We start from the raw sequence: 15,705 nt of genomic DNA, 5'->3' as shown, positions 1-15,705 counted from the left end.
CATAGAGATGTTTGTGTCTGGTGTTGTGCCTGTGGGTTCTGTCACAACTATCAAGAAAGCATTTTAGGTCAAGGTTAATATTGGAATTTAAGGTCCTGTAGATGTAGATTGCACAGTAGTAAGTGTGGATGTACTGAACAGGGAGTAAGTTTAGATCTATGAAGAGTGGGGGGGTGTGTTGCCAGGGATGGGATTTAGTGATTATTCTTACTGCGGCTTTTTGTTGGGTTATTATTGGCTTTAGGTGTGTTGCTGCAGTTGAACCCCAAGCACAGATAGCATAGGTGAGGTATGGATATATAAGTGAATGGTATAGTGTGAGAAGGGCAGTTTGTGGCACGTAGTATCGTATCTTGGAGAGGATCCCAACCGTTTTGGATACTCTTTTGGTTGTGTGTTGGATATGGGTGCTGAAGTTCAGGTTGTTGTCGAGGTATAGGCCTAGGAATTTGCCCTCATTATGCCTGGCAATTAGAGTGTTGTCAATCTTAATGTTAATTTGCGTATCTCTTGCTCTGCTACCAAACATAATGCAGTAGGTTTTGTCAGCGTTAAGCGTAAGTTTATTGGCTGTCATCCAAGTCGATATTTTGATCAGCTCCTCATTAACAATGGTGTTGAGGGTGGCAAGATTAGGGTGAGAGATGACATAAGTCGTGTCATCAGCAAAGAGAATGGGGTTCAGGTGTTGAGATACGTTTGGAAGATCTTTGATGTATATGAGGATAATGATCAAGTCTGTGGAGTACGTTGTGGTCTACTGTACCAAAAGCTTTCCTTAGGTCAATAAAGAGTCCTAGAGGATATTCATTTTTTCAAGTGCTGTGTGGAGTAAGATTACCATTTTTATAATTGCATCATTTGTGCTTTTGTTTCACCTAAAGCCAAACTGTCGAGCATTGAGGATATTTTGTGATGTTATAAAGGAGTATAATCTCTTTTATAGGTGTTTTTCAAAAATTTTGGATAACAAGGGCATGTTGGATACTGGCCTATAATTGTTTACAGCTGTTGGGTCTCCACCTTTGTGTCTTGGAGTGACTCTTGCTATCTTGAGTAATGTCAGGAAAGTGCTGGTTTCTAGTGATTTGTTAAAAAGTAATGTAATGGTGGGTGAGAGGATATGAGCTGTGGGTTTGAATGGTAGCACCTCCCTGGGTGGCTGCTGCCTACTAACTCACTACCAAGGTACACATATCATACATAATGTAAATTACCTAGGATAACCTAAAAATTTTAGAGTGACTTATTCCCATCAGGGTCCTTGTAATATCTTATTATTTTAAACCTTAAAAGTTACCGAGTTAGGTAACTCAATTCTGTGAAAATCATTTACAATAAAAAGGAGATACAATAGCAACACTCAATATTTAACATTACCAATAATTATCCAAATTATTTATATAAAAATTCAAGACAACACATAGTAAATTGATCATCCTGTTTGTTGTACACTGTAATGCGACAAATTTGTACAACTCTAATGCTTCAATACTGAAATATGTTCAAATTTCATTGTTTCAAATACTCAATCGTACTTCATATTGTAAATTGTTTACGATAATTTTTACCACTGAACCTTTCATTGCTTGTTAATTTTAAGTTAATTTTAAGCTTGCCCATAATGTTCTACATACAAGGGGCTTTTGGCATGTACACCCAACTACTATAATGCCTTGTACAACTATGTATCATGCCCATATAAACTATATGAATATGAACCATGTTATTTACATTAACATTAAACCTTAACTGTGGAGACCCTGGAAGAAAAAATTCCTGGAAAGAGAACTAGACTATGTCAGTGTGTTACCATCTTTGGGTTACCCTGTTTTGCTGGTAAACTGCCAAATGTGTTTACAGGTCATTTTATAAATTCTGCAAGCATCTTTTTATTAACCCTTTCAGGGTTGGCAGGCCCTCTCCTAAACTTCTCAGGGTCAAAAATTTTTCAAAAAAAAAAATTATTTTTTCTTATGAAATGATAGAGAATCTTTTCCTGATCATAATGACACCAAAAGTATGAACTTTGATGGAAAACTTACGGAATTATGCTCTCGCAAAGTTAGCGGCCTAGACGATTTACTCATCGGCGATTTCGCTCACTTTGAGCCCTATTTTCGGCCAATTCCAATGTACCAGTCTACAAAAATCACATTTCGCTAGAACTCCATTTTTTCTATAGAAAGAGTACAAGAAACCACCCATTTACTGATTTCAACTATCCAATAAAGTTTTCAGAAATTGGCAATTTTGCCAATTTCACACAAATTTCAAAAGATGCCAATTTCCAAACAGGGTCCAGAATAAACAAGACAGACATTCCTGACACTAAAATAACATTTTCTCTGTTCATTAGTCATGTCCCCAGGCCTCTCTTACATTTCTTTTGCTTTCCACTTTGAATTTTTATTCTCACAAAAAATAGAAGATTTACTGTTATGCAGACTACTGCATTAGTTTAGAAATGGCGTAGAAATGGTATACATAACATCAGTGCCCTTGTAAAAGAATATTATCCTCACCAGTTGACGTGTATTGGACGCATGGCATGATTTGTTTACTTTTGAACTTAGGTAAAAATCGAACATTTCTGCTACTTTGAGCTCAATTTCAAGGTACTTTTCATTGTAAAACCAGTCAAAATCATCTCAATTTCTGTAATATGTCTTCCATTCTATACAACGAGACCAGGAAAACTAGAATACGACCATAAATACCATATGAAAATACAGTGCAAAGTCTCTGTTTTAATCCAAAAATGCGGTCAAAGTTTTTTTTTTTCTCATTACACACTGTGCTGCAGTATTTTTTTTATACTGTGCACACTGACCACATAGACCCATTCTTTCATATGTAGGCCTACCAGCTTTCTCTCACTAGATTTGAAGGCTCTAGAATTTATGCGTACTAGTACGTCATGGACACTGGTGCATAAGCTGTACTAGTACGTCCGAAACCCTGAAAGGGTTAATGGTTGTGAGCATTACTGACAATAATAATACAGTGGAACCTCTACTTGCGAGCGTGTCCAAGTGCGAGTTTTTCCAAATACGAGCAATCGATGAATCCATCTTTTGCTTCCATACGCGAGCAAAATTTCCATAAGCGAGCACACCTCAAGGGAGGTTCCTTGACACTGGTGAGGGGCTCTTACTTTTGATCTCGGGAATTGTATCTAATTTGTTTGTTGGACTATCTTATTGAAACTTGGGCAATGTATGATGGAAAGATGCTTATTAACAAACACCAAAAATGAAAGAAATCTAAGCATAAATAATGGAGTTCACTTCTCAGCAATTAGCCACGCCTTAGCAGTAATTTCGATTGGTTTTCATGGTTGTATTCTCGTTTTTTGGTCTCATTTGATAGAATGGAAGATATATTACAGAAACAGATATGATTTTCATTGCTTTCACGATGAAAAGTACCTTGAAATTGAGCTCAACCTAGGACAAATGGTCAAGTGCTTGGCTGTTTCAGAGTAAACAAATGACGTCACTGTCCATTCCAATATGCAGTCGTAAATGGGTTGACATTATTTATACCATTATTGCAATAAGGAATAACAGTAAATCTTATATTTTTTTGTATAAATAAAAATAACAAATTATTTATATAATAATAATAATAATAACAATAATAATAAAAATATGTATAATAATAATATATATATAATAATAATACATATAATAATAATAGCATAATAATGTAATACAATAATAATAACAATATAATATGTAGAATAATAATACATATATAATAATTTTTTTTTTTCAACAAGTCGGCCGTCTCCCACCGAGGCAGGGTGACCCAAAAAGAAAGAAAATCCCAAAAAAGAAAATATTTTCATCATCATTCAACACTTTCACCTCACTCGCACATAATCATTGTTTTTGCAGAGGTGCCCAGATCAACAGTTTAGAAGTATATACGTATAAAAATACACAATACAGCGGACCCCCGCTTTACAATCACCTCCCAATGCGACCAATTATGTAAGTGTATTTATGTAAGTGCGTTTGTACGTGTATGTTTGGGGGTCTGATATGGACTAATCTAATTCACAATATTCCTTATGGGAACAAATTTGTTCAGTACTGGCACCTGAACATACTTCTGGAATGAAATAATATCGTAAACCGGGGGTCCACTGTATATCCCTCCAAACTACCAATATCCGAAACCCCTCCTTTAGAGTGCAGGCATTGTACTTCCCATTTCCAGGACTCGAGTCCGGCTAAATCTATAATAACCGGTTTCCCTGAATCCCTTCACTAAATATTACCCTGCTCACACTCCAACAGCTCGTCAGGTCCCAAATACCTGTTCTCTCCGTTCACTCCTATCAAACACGCTCACGCACGCTTGCTGGAAGTCCAAACCCCTCACCCACAACACCTCCTTTACCCCCTCTCATAACCTTTTTGAGGACGACCCCTACCCCGCCTTCCTTCCCCTACAGATTTATACGCTCTCCATGTCATTCTACTTAGATCCATTCTCTCAATGATCAAACCACCTCAACAAACCCTCTTCAGCCCTCTGACTAATACTTTTATTAACTCCATACCTTCTCCTAATTTCCACACTCTGAATTTTCTGCATAATATTTACACCACACATTGCCCTTAGACAGGACATCTCCACTGCCTCCAACCACCTCCTCACTGCAGCATTTACAACCCAAGCTTCACACCCATATAAGTGTGTTGGTACTACTATACTTTCATACATTCCTTTCTTTGCCTCCATAGATAACATTTTTTGCCTCCACATATACCTCAATGCACCACTTACCTTTTTTCCTTCATCAATTCTATGATTAACCTCATCCTTCATAAATCCATCCGCTAACACATCAACTCCCACATATCTGAAAACATTCACTTCTTCCATACTCCTCCTCCCCAATCTGATATCCAATTTTTCTTTATCTAAATCATTTGATACCCTCATCACCTTACTCTTTTCTATGTTCACTTTCAACTTTCTACCTTTATACACACTCCCAAATTCGTCTATTAACCTTTGCAATTTTTCTTTAGTATCTCCCATAAGCACAGCATTATCAGCAAAAAGTAACTGTGTCACTTCCCATTTTGTATTTAATTCCCCATAATTTAATCCCACCCCTCTCCCGAACACCCTAGCATTTACTTCTTTTACACCCCCATATATAAATATATTAAACAACCAAGGTGACATTACACATCCCTGTCTAAGACCTACTTTTACCGGGAAGTAGTCTCATTCTCTTCTACACACCCTAACCTGAGCCTCGCTATCCTCATAAAAACTCTTTACAACATTTAGTAACTTACCACCTATTTCATATACATACTTGCAACATCTGCCACATTGCTTCCCTATCCACTCTGTCATATGCCTTTTCTAAATCCATAAATGCAATAAAAACTTCCCTACCTTTATCTAAATACTGCTCACATATATGCTTCAATGTAAACACTTGATCTACACATCCCCTACCCATTCTAAAACCTCCTTGCTCATCCGCAATTCTACATTCTGTCTTACCTCTAATTCTTTCAGTAATAACCCTACCATACACTTTTCCTGGTATACTCAGTAAACTTATTCCTCTATAATTTTTACAATCTCTTTTGTCCCCCTTCCTTTTATTATATAAAGGAATTATACACGCTCTCCGCCAATCCCTAGGTACCTTCCCCTTTCATACATTTATTAAAAAAAAATACCAACCACTCCAACACTATGTCCCCCCCTGCTTTTAACATTTCTGTCATGATCCCGTCAGTTGCAGCTGCTTTACCCCCTTTCATTCTACGTAATGCCTCATGCACCTCCCCCACACTCACATCCTGCTCTTCTTCACTCCTAAAAGATGGTATACCTCCCTGGACAGTGCATGAAATTACCGCCTCCCTTTCTTCGTCGATATTGAAAAGTTCCCCCAATACCTCCACCTCCCCATCTACTAACTCCCCTACTCTGTTTTTAACTGATAAATCCATTTGTTCCCTAGGATTCCTTAACTTGTTTAACTCACTCCAAAATTTGTTCTTATTTTCATTAAAATTTCTTGACAGTGCCTCTCCCACTCTATCATCCGCTCTCCTTTTGCACTCTCTCACCACTCTCTTCACCTCTCTAAATACTCTACTCTTCTTGTAACACTTCTGTTTTGAAAATACCTCTCATAAGCTACCTTTGTCTCTTTTATCATACCCTTTACTTAATCATTCCATCAATCACTCCTCTTTCCTCCTGCACCCACCCTCCTATAACCACAAACTTCTGCCCCACATTCTAATACTGCATTTTTATAACTATTCCAACCCTCTTCAACCCCCCCCACCCACTACTCATACCTGCGCTAGCCCACCATTCTGCCAATATTTGCTTATATTTCACCCGAACTTCCTCCTCACTTAGTTTATACACTTTCACCTCCCTCTTACTTGTTGTTGCCATTTTCCTCTTATCCCATCTACCTCTTACTCTAACTGTAGCTACAACTAGATAATGATCCGATATATCAGTTGCCCCTCTATAAACATGTACATCCTGGAGCTTACCCATCAACCTTTTATCCACCATTACATAATCTACCAAACTACTTTCATTACATGCTGTATCATACCTTGTATATTTATTTATCCTCTTTTTCATAAAATATATATTACTTATTACCAAACGTCTTTCTACATATAGCTCAATTAAAGGCTCCCCATTTTCATTTACCCCTGGCACCCCAAATTTGCCTACTACTCCCTCCACAAAATTTTTACCCACTTTAGCATTAAAATCCCCAACCACAAGTACTCTCACACTTGGTTCAAAACTCCCCACACATTCACTCAACATTTCCCAAAATCTCTCTCTCTCCTCTATACTTCTCTCTTCCCCAGGTGCACATACGCTTACTATAACCCACTTCTCACATCCAACCTTTATTTTACTCCACATAATCCTTGAATTAATACATTTATAGTCCCTCTTTTCCTGCCATAGCTTATCCTTCAACATTATTGCTACTTCTTCTTTAGCTCTAACTCTATTTGAAACCCCTGACCTAATCTCATTTATTCCTCTCCACTGAAACTCTCCCACCCCCTTCAGCTTTGTTTCACTTAAAGCCAGGACATCCAGCTTTATCTCATTCATAACATCCACAATCATCTCTTTGTTATCATTCGCACAACATCCACGCACATTCAGACTTCCAATTTGGCAATTTTCCTCTTCATATTCTTTTTAGTAATTATTACAGGAAAAGGGGTTACTAGCCCATTGTTCCCGGCATTTTAGTTGACTTTTACAACACGCATGGCTTACGGAGGAAAGATTCTTATTCCACTTCCCCATGGATATAAAAGGAAAAGTAATAAGAACAAGAACTTCTTCTTCTTTCAACGTACCAGCCGTATCCCACTGAGGTGGGGTGGCCCAAAAGAAAAAACTGAAGTTTCTCCTTTTAAATTTAGTAATATATACAGGAGAAGGGGTTACTAGCCCCTTGCTCCCGGCATTTTAGTCGCCTCTTACGACACGCATGGCTTACAGAGGAAGAATTCTGTTCCACTTCCCCATGGAGATAAGAGGAAATAAACAAGAACAAGAATTAGAAAGAAAATAGAAGAAAACCCAGAGGGGTGTGTATATATATGCTTGTACATGTATGTGTAGTGTGATCTAAGTGTAAGTAGAAGTAGCAAGACGTACCTGTAATCTTGCATATTTATGAGACAGACAAAAGACACCAGCAATCCTACCATCATGTAAAACAATTACAGGCTTTCGTTTTACACTCACTTGGCAGGACGGTAGTACCTCCCTGGGTGGTTGCTGTCTACCAACCTACTACCTAAAAAAATAATAATAATAATGTACTACATATAATAATTATTTATTTATTTATTTATTTATAATTTGAGCACACTTACAGAGGTACAAAAAAAATACAGATAAGAGCAGCATGCCAAAGCCACTTATACTATGCATAGCATTACGGGCTGGCTTAAAATTAACTTAAGATTAACTAAGCAATGATGAAATCAGTGAAAAACATTAATGTAAACTGATTACTATAAAGCACAAGTGAGTATTACAAAGACAGGTCATATGGTTGCATGCATTGTTGTAAATTCAGTAGAATGGAGTATTCTGTTAGGTAGTGTATTTAAAAAATAATAAAGTTAGATTGGGTTTTAGGTTTAACATTTATGTGATATAATTGTGAGAAACATTTAAGATATACAATTTATAAGGTTCAGTTATTCAGTATTTATTTGGTTTTGGGTGAGTAAGTGATCTTTGAGAAGAGACTTGAATTATAATAATAGATGGCTTCAAAAGGCCGTCACTAGATGGCAGTGTTTACAACAACAAAGAGGGAGCGTTTGTGGCCGCATGCACCTGTTACATAATGACACATTTTATTCATTCTAGAGTATTTATCATGTTTCTATGTTATTTATGTTGTTTGTTATGTCATATTAGATGAACTGTGATAGATAAATAAGCCGTATAGATGATATTAGCTAAATTATTAATGAAGTATTTAGACTGGTCTTCAGACAAACTATTGTCCACCACCGACACCGCCCATACCACTACATGAATGACATATTTTATTCATTTTAGAGTATACATCAGGTTTCTATATTATTTATATTGTTTATTATGTCATATTAGATGAAGTGAGATAGATAAATAAGCCGCAGAGTTGATATTAGCGAAATTATTGAAGTACAGAATTCCACTGGAACGGATTAATTGCATTTCAATTAATTTAAATGAAGAAAATTGACTCTGCAAACAAGCAAATCCAGTTGCGAGCAAGGTCATGGAATGGATTAAACTCGCAAGTAGAGGTTCCACTGTATAGTGTTTTTCATATTCTTGTGGCAATGAGAATATGAAAACACAGTTTCATCATATTTAGTTGTTGCTGGGATATGTTTTATTTATTTATTTATTTATTTATTTGGACATGATACATAGTTGTACAAAGAAATACAGTGACTGGGTGCACATGCCAAAAGCCCCTTGTATGCAGAGCATTACGGGCAAGCTTAAAATTAACTTAAGATTAACTAAGCAATGATATATACAGTTCAATTAAGTTTATTAAGTCACAGGTACACACAAGTACAACTATCTTATATAGTGTAAATTACCCTCTTATATGGGTGTGAAGCATGGGTGATGAATGTTGCAGCGAGGAGAAGGCTGGAGGCAGTGGAGATGTCATGTCTGAGGGCAATGTGTGGTGTGAATATAATGCAGAGAATTCGTAGTTTGGAAGTTAGGAGGAGGTGCGGGATTACCAAAACTGTTGTCCAGAGGGCTGAGGAAGGGTTGTTGAGGTGGTTTGGACATGTAGAGAGAATGGAGCGAAACAGAATGACTTCAAGAGTGTATCAGTCTGTAGTGGAAGGAAGGCGGGGTAGGGGTCGGCCTAGGAAAGGTTGGAGAGAGGGGGTAAAGGAGGTTTTGTGTGCGAGGGGCTTGGACTTCCAGCAGGTATGCATGAGCGTGTTTGATAGGAGTGAATGGAGACAAATGGTTTTTAATACTTGACGTGCTGTTGGAGTGTGAGCAAAGTAACATTTATGAAGGGGTTCAGAGAAACCGGCAGGCCGGACTTGAGTCCTGGAGATGGGAAGTACAGTGCCTGCACTCTGAAGGAGGGGTGTTAATGTTGCAGTTTAAAAACTGTAGTGTAAAGCACCCTTCTGGCAAGACAGTGATGGAGTGAATGATGGTGAAAGTTTTTCTTTTTCGGGCCACCCTGCCTTGGTGGGAATCGGCCAGTGTGATAATAAAAAAAAATAAAGAAAATGTTTTTATAAAATAAAAGTCAATATTTTTTAACCCTTTCAGGGTTTGTCCCGTAGATCTACGGCTCTATGGTGAGTGTCCAAACCGTAGATCTACGCCATGAGCTCAGCTCACTCTGATAAACTGTGAGTGGTACATTTGGGCCTAGATATGAGAGAATACATCTATGTGGTATGTGTGCACCACATAAAACAGATCTTGCAGCACACTGTGTATAATGAGAGAAAAAAACTGAAATCATGATTTTTCGATTAAAACAGCAACTTTGCAGTGTTTTTTCGTATGTTTTTTATAGTTGTATTTGCGATTTCTTGGTCTCATTTGATAGAATGGAAGACATATTACAGAAATAGAGATGATTTTGATTGGTTTTAGCACTGGAAATGGCTTGAAACTGAGCTCAAAGTAGCGGAAATGTTAAATTTTTGCCGATATTCAAGAGTAAACAAACGACCTCGCACGTCTAATACTCGTCAGCTGGTGGGTCTAATATACATTCACAAATATGGTGATGATATTTATACAATTATTACAGTATTGCATAACAGTAAATCTTCTATTTTTTGGTGTGAATAAAAATTCATTATGTGAATAAAAAATCAAAATGGAATTTATTTGTAAAGCCTCAAAACATAACTAATGAACAGAGGAAATGTTAGTGTAGTGCCAGGAATGCCTACATTGTTTATTCTGGACCCTATTTTGAAATTGGAATATTTTGAACTTTGTGTTAAATTGGCCAAATTAACAATTTCCGATCACTTTATTTTGTAGTTGAAACAGTTGACTTGGCGATTTCTTGTGCTCAATCGATAGAATAGAAGTAATACTAGTGAAATAGCTAAGAATTTGGTTGATTGGAATAATGTAATTGGCCTAAAATGGGAGTCAAAGTCGGCAAAATCACCGATTCGTAAATATCGCTGACACATCAAAATTCGCGAGAGCATAATTTCGTCAATTTTCCACCAAATTTCGTACTTTTTGTTTTATTACCTTCACAAAAAGATTCTCTACGATTTCATAAGAAAAAATAACAAATTTTTTTTTTGAAAATTCTTGGACACTGGTGCGTGACTCCAGATTTGGGCCTTGGACCCTGAAAGGGTTAAGGAGCTCAACCATGGTTATGATGAATTAGTAAAAGCTGTTCTTTCCATAAAAAATAAAACTTTTGTTCATTTACACACAAAAACTATAACTTTTCTTCATTTACACTCTAAAGCATTTGTTCATTTACACATAAAACTAAAGTTTTTGTTTATTTACACATAAAACTAAAGTTTTTGTTTATTTACACATAAAACTAAAGTTTTTGTTTATTTACACATACACACAAAAGCTAAAGCTTTTAGTAAATACACAAGTAACTTGCACACAGGAGAAAGAAACTCATATGACAACATTTCAATCTGACATAAACCATTAACTTGTCTCACACAAATCAGACAAAAACAGTGTCATAAGTGTGGGTTATGTGTGGGTTATTTGTGAAAAGCTTTTGTTCATTTACAGTGTGATATTTACCTTGCACAATAACTTCAAAGGAATCATCATTAGGTTTTGAGAGATCTGCAGTCACCTTGCAATTGTAGTGCCCTGAGTCCTCTTTGGTAGCATTCAGTACATGCAGAGTGCTAGTCTTGTAATTACTTTCCTTGCGGCTTACTGATGACTTGGCAGTGCTATAACTCTGCAGATTGGTAATAAGCTTAAAAATACAAATAGTACAAAAAAATATCAACCAAGATTCTGATATACACATTTCAAATTTTAGAAACATGGCATAATGAAAAAAAATTAACAGAAATTGTACTTTTAAAACAGTGTATATGATAATATGCAATACAACTGCAACACACATAGGTAATTCAAGGAATTACTGTGATACATTAATTCTTTGAGTTATGTTGAGGATTTCGAGGACATGATAGACAACAATTTATGTGGCCGTCATGTAAGAGGCTTAACAACAGTGTTATGTACTGTATATGCTAACTGCAGGTTTTTTGAGACAACCAGTAAAAGGGATCAGTTAAGAAGATTGTATAATAGATTTATGCAAGGCAGGGGTCTGGTTGTGGTGGATTCAGATGAATCTGAAGATGAAGATGGGAACACAGAGGAGGATAATCATGGAATATAAACACAAATATTAACTCTTTCATGTCATAAACCCTGAAATTAAGTGTTGAGTGTTTTGATTTTTAAAAATAATGATAATTTTATCTCCTGATATGGTAGAGAAAGCTTTTTTTTGAAGGTAATGGCACAAAAATGCAAAATTTGATTGAAAGTTGGCAGTTTGGGTAAAATTTATGCTTCAACAATTTGGTCCAATTAAAGTCCTATTTTAAGCCAATTCCATTGCTAAATTTGACCCAATTCTTAACTATTTTGCAAGTATGTTTTCTGTTCTATTGACTGAGTGGAAGAAACTGCCCAGTAATCAACCCAATTTTACACAAAATTTAACAAATTCAAATTTAAAAACAGGCAAAAATAACACAGCCACTAAAGCAACATATCCTCTGTTCATTAACCCTTTCAAGGTCCACAGGCCCTCTCAGAGACTTGTTCTCAGGGTCCCCCAAATTTAAAAAAAAAAAAAAAAAAAAAAATTCTTACGAAAAGATAGAGAATCTTTTCCCGATCATAATGACACCAAAAGTATGAAATTTGATGGAAAACTTACGGAATTATGCTCTCGCGAAGTTAGCGGTCTCGGCGATGTTTACGCATCGGCGATTTTGCCCACTTTCAGCCCTATTTTCGGCCAATTCCAATGTACTAGCCAACAAAAATCATAACCATTTCACTAGAACTCCATCTTTTCTATCGAATGAGTACAAGAAACCACCAATTTACCGATTTCAACTATCCAATACAGTGGTCAGAATTTATCAATTTTGCCAATTTCACACAAATTTCAAAAGATGCCAATTTCCAAATAGGGTCCAGAATAAACAAGAAAGACATTCCTGGCACTAAAATAACATTTCCTCTGTTCATTAGTCACATCCCCACGCACCTATTACATACTTTTGCTTTCCATTTTGAATTTTCATTCTCACAAAAAGTAGAAGATTTACTGTTACGCAGACTACTGCATTAGTGTAGAAATGGTATAAATAATATCAGTGCACTTGTGAAAGAATATTAGACTCACCAGTTGACGTGTATTGGACGCTTAGCATGATTTGTTTACTTTTGAACTTTGGAAAAAATCTAACATTTCTGCTACTTTGAGCTCATTTTCAAGGTACTTTTCATTGTAAAACCAGTCAAAATCATCTCACTTTCTGTAATACGTCTTCCATTCTATACAATGAGACCAGGAAAACTAGAATACAACAATAAATACCATACAAAAATACAGTGCAAAGTCTCTGTTTTAATCCAAAAACACGGTCAAAGTTTTTTTTTTCTCATTACACACTGTGTGCTGCAGGATTTTTTTTATACTGTGCACACTGACCACACAGACCCATTCTTTCATATGTAGGCCTACCAGCTTTCTCTCACTAGATTTGAAGGTGCTAGAATTTATGCGTACTAATACGTCATGGACACTGGTGCGTAAGCCATACTAGTACGTCCGAAACCCTGAAAGGGTTAATCACATCCCCAGTTCTCTCCTATATAACACTTGCCCTTCATTTTGAATTCATCAAGTTCTTTAAGAAATTTTAAAATAAAGATTACAGACATTCTGTCAAACTGTTAGATGACATACTGTTTAGAGACATCTAAACTGTTGTATTTGCACACCTCTGGCAAAACAGTAGTAGTATAAATGATGGTGAAAGCATTTTTATTTTTTTTGGGGGGTCACCCTGTCTCGGTGGGAGACAAATATTTTCCAACAAGATATATTAGTTATAAAGACAGGTTAAGTGGTTATGTCTTACATGTAAAAGACTACATTTATGCAAAGCATTTTGGGCAAACGAGGATAAGTCATAATATTGGGAACCAATATCTGTTTATAACATCTATTCAGATTCAGATTCTTTACTTCAGCATGATACAATGTTTGTACAGAGATGGATAACATTTAGGTGTGCATGCAGAAAGCCCCTTGACATGCAGAGCATTTCAAGCAAACCTAAGACTAACTTAAGGTTAGAAAGGCAATGACTAATAGAGTGGTTTTATATACAGTCTGTTAGGTGGTTGTAAATATAAATTTAGGAGTTACAGTGAATACAAGAGAAATGAATATCCTATTAGTACATGTTATACAGTGGACCCTCGGCTAACGAACGCATCGCATAACATTAAATCCGCCCGACAAAGCATTTGAGCATAAAAATTTTGGCATGGCTAACGATAAAAAACTCGCCCAACGTGATTCGTCCCGAACTTGCCCATCCAGCCTGAGCACCTCAGCTGCCCTGCCGTCATTGTTTACAAGCCAGGGTGGCCGGTTTCATGCATACATTCGATACGTTTTGTATTATTCCATTGTTTATAGTGCTTGTAACTGCTAAATAAGCCACCATGGGCCCAAAGAAAGCTTCTAGTGCCAACCCTGTGGTAAAGAGGATGAGAAATACTATCGTACCACAGTCAGCTGCTGTTGCACCACCGTCAGCTGTTGCTGCACCACGGTCAGCTGTACTACTGGACGATGTGGAGAGACTGTTGTTGGTGTGTCTTGACGAGAAACAATTACCGAGAAACAATTAACCCCGGAGGGTTAGCCACCCAGGATAACCCAAGAAAGCCAGTGAGTCAACGAGGACTGTAACTTATTTCCATTGGGGTCCTTAATCTTGTCCCCCATGATGCGACCCACACCAGTCGACTAACACCCAGGTGAACAGGAAAAAATGCCTGGAACTAGTGCTCATATTGGTGAATTTAAGGCCAGCAAAGATTGGTTTGAGAGATTTAAGTGTTCAATTGTGATGAAACCAGCCTGTTCTGGAAGAAAATGCCAAACAGGACCTACATTACTCAGGAGGAAAAGGCTCTCCCAGGACACAAGCCTATGAAATCAGAATCAGAACATGCACACTCGACTGAATGAATACCTTGATTTCCAAGACGACAAAACTGAACAAGATAAGTTGTCTGATGCAGTTATAATAAACAGCCCTCACATTCCTAGTGACATAACCCAAGCACAGTGCAAAGAAACTGCTATCAGGACCACATAAAAGTTATCGTGCAAAACAATGAAATCAAAGAAACACGTTTGTTAGGAAAACAAGGTAGTGAACACAGTATCATGATCAGACTTCATTCATATGATAAAAGAAAGGACTTAATTAAATCAGCAATTACAATGAAAAATGGAGTGTACATCAACGAGTGTCTAACGAGAAAACTTCAAAGCCTTCTGTTCAGGTTGAGAAAACTTAAACAGGAAAACAAAATACATGTACATCAGTGTTTCACTCGAGATGGGAAAATACTAGTTAGAAAAACTTCAACAGGACAACAATATACCATCTCAAATGAATATGATTTCTCTACCTTCCTTAGAAAAGCTGACATTTCTGTAGCAGATTAGAAAAGTGTCCTTAACACATATATACGTGTGGTGCATATAGTGTATGTTACTATTATATTATTGTGCATTATTATTTTTTTTGCTTTTACAGTGGACCCCCGCATACCGTTGGCCTTACATAACGTTAAATCCGCATACCTCTACATTTTATCGCCAAGATTTTGCCTCGCATACCGCTAAAAATCCCGCTCAACGCTGTTCGTCTGAGACGCGTCTATGTGCGGCCTGAGCCACGCTCACATGTTCTGCCGGTGGCATTGTTTACCAGCCAGCCTCCGTGGTAACATCCAAGCATACAATCGGAACATTTCGTATTATTACAGTGTTTTTGGTGATTTTATCTGCAAAATAAGTGA

At 36.9% G+C, this 15,705-nt stretch overlaps 1 protein-coding gene across 4 annotated transcripts in view; it reads right to left on the bottom strand.

The window, feature by feature from the left end:
• Nucleotides 1–15,705, bottom strand: part of LOC128694154 (vascular endothelial growth factor receptor 1) — a 598,057-nt gene that overhangs the window by 205,509 nt on the left and 376,843 nt on the right. For all 4 annotated transcript variants that reach the window (XM_070093509.1, XM_070093512.1, XM_070093510.1 and 1 more), the window contains exon 9: nt 11,356–11,521. In XM_070093509.1, coding sequence (XP_069949610.1) covers nt 11,356–11,521 — 166 coding nt within the window. The remainder of the gene's footprint in view (nt 1–11,355; nt 11,522–15,705) is intronic.

Source organism: Cherax quadricarinatus, chromosome 43 (assembly GCF_038502225.1).
Source record: "Cherax quadricarinatus isolate ZL_2023a chromosome 43, ASM3850222v1, whole genome shotgun sequence".
NCBI classification, from domain to species: domain Eukaryota; kingdom Metazoa; phylum Arthropoda; class Malacostraca; order Decapoda; family Parastacidae; genus Cherax; species Cherax quadricarinatus.
Note: the sequence above shows the minus strand (reverse complement) of the source record. Positions and strands in the feature narration are given on the sequence as shown.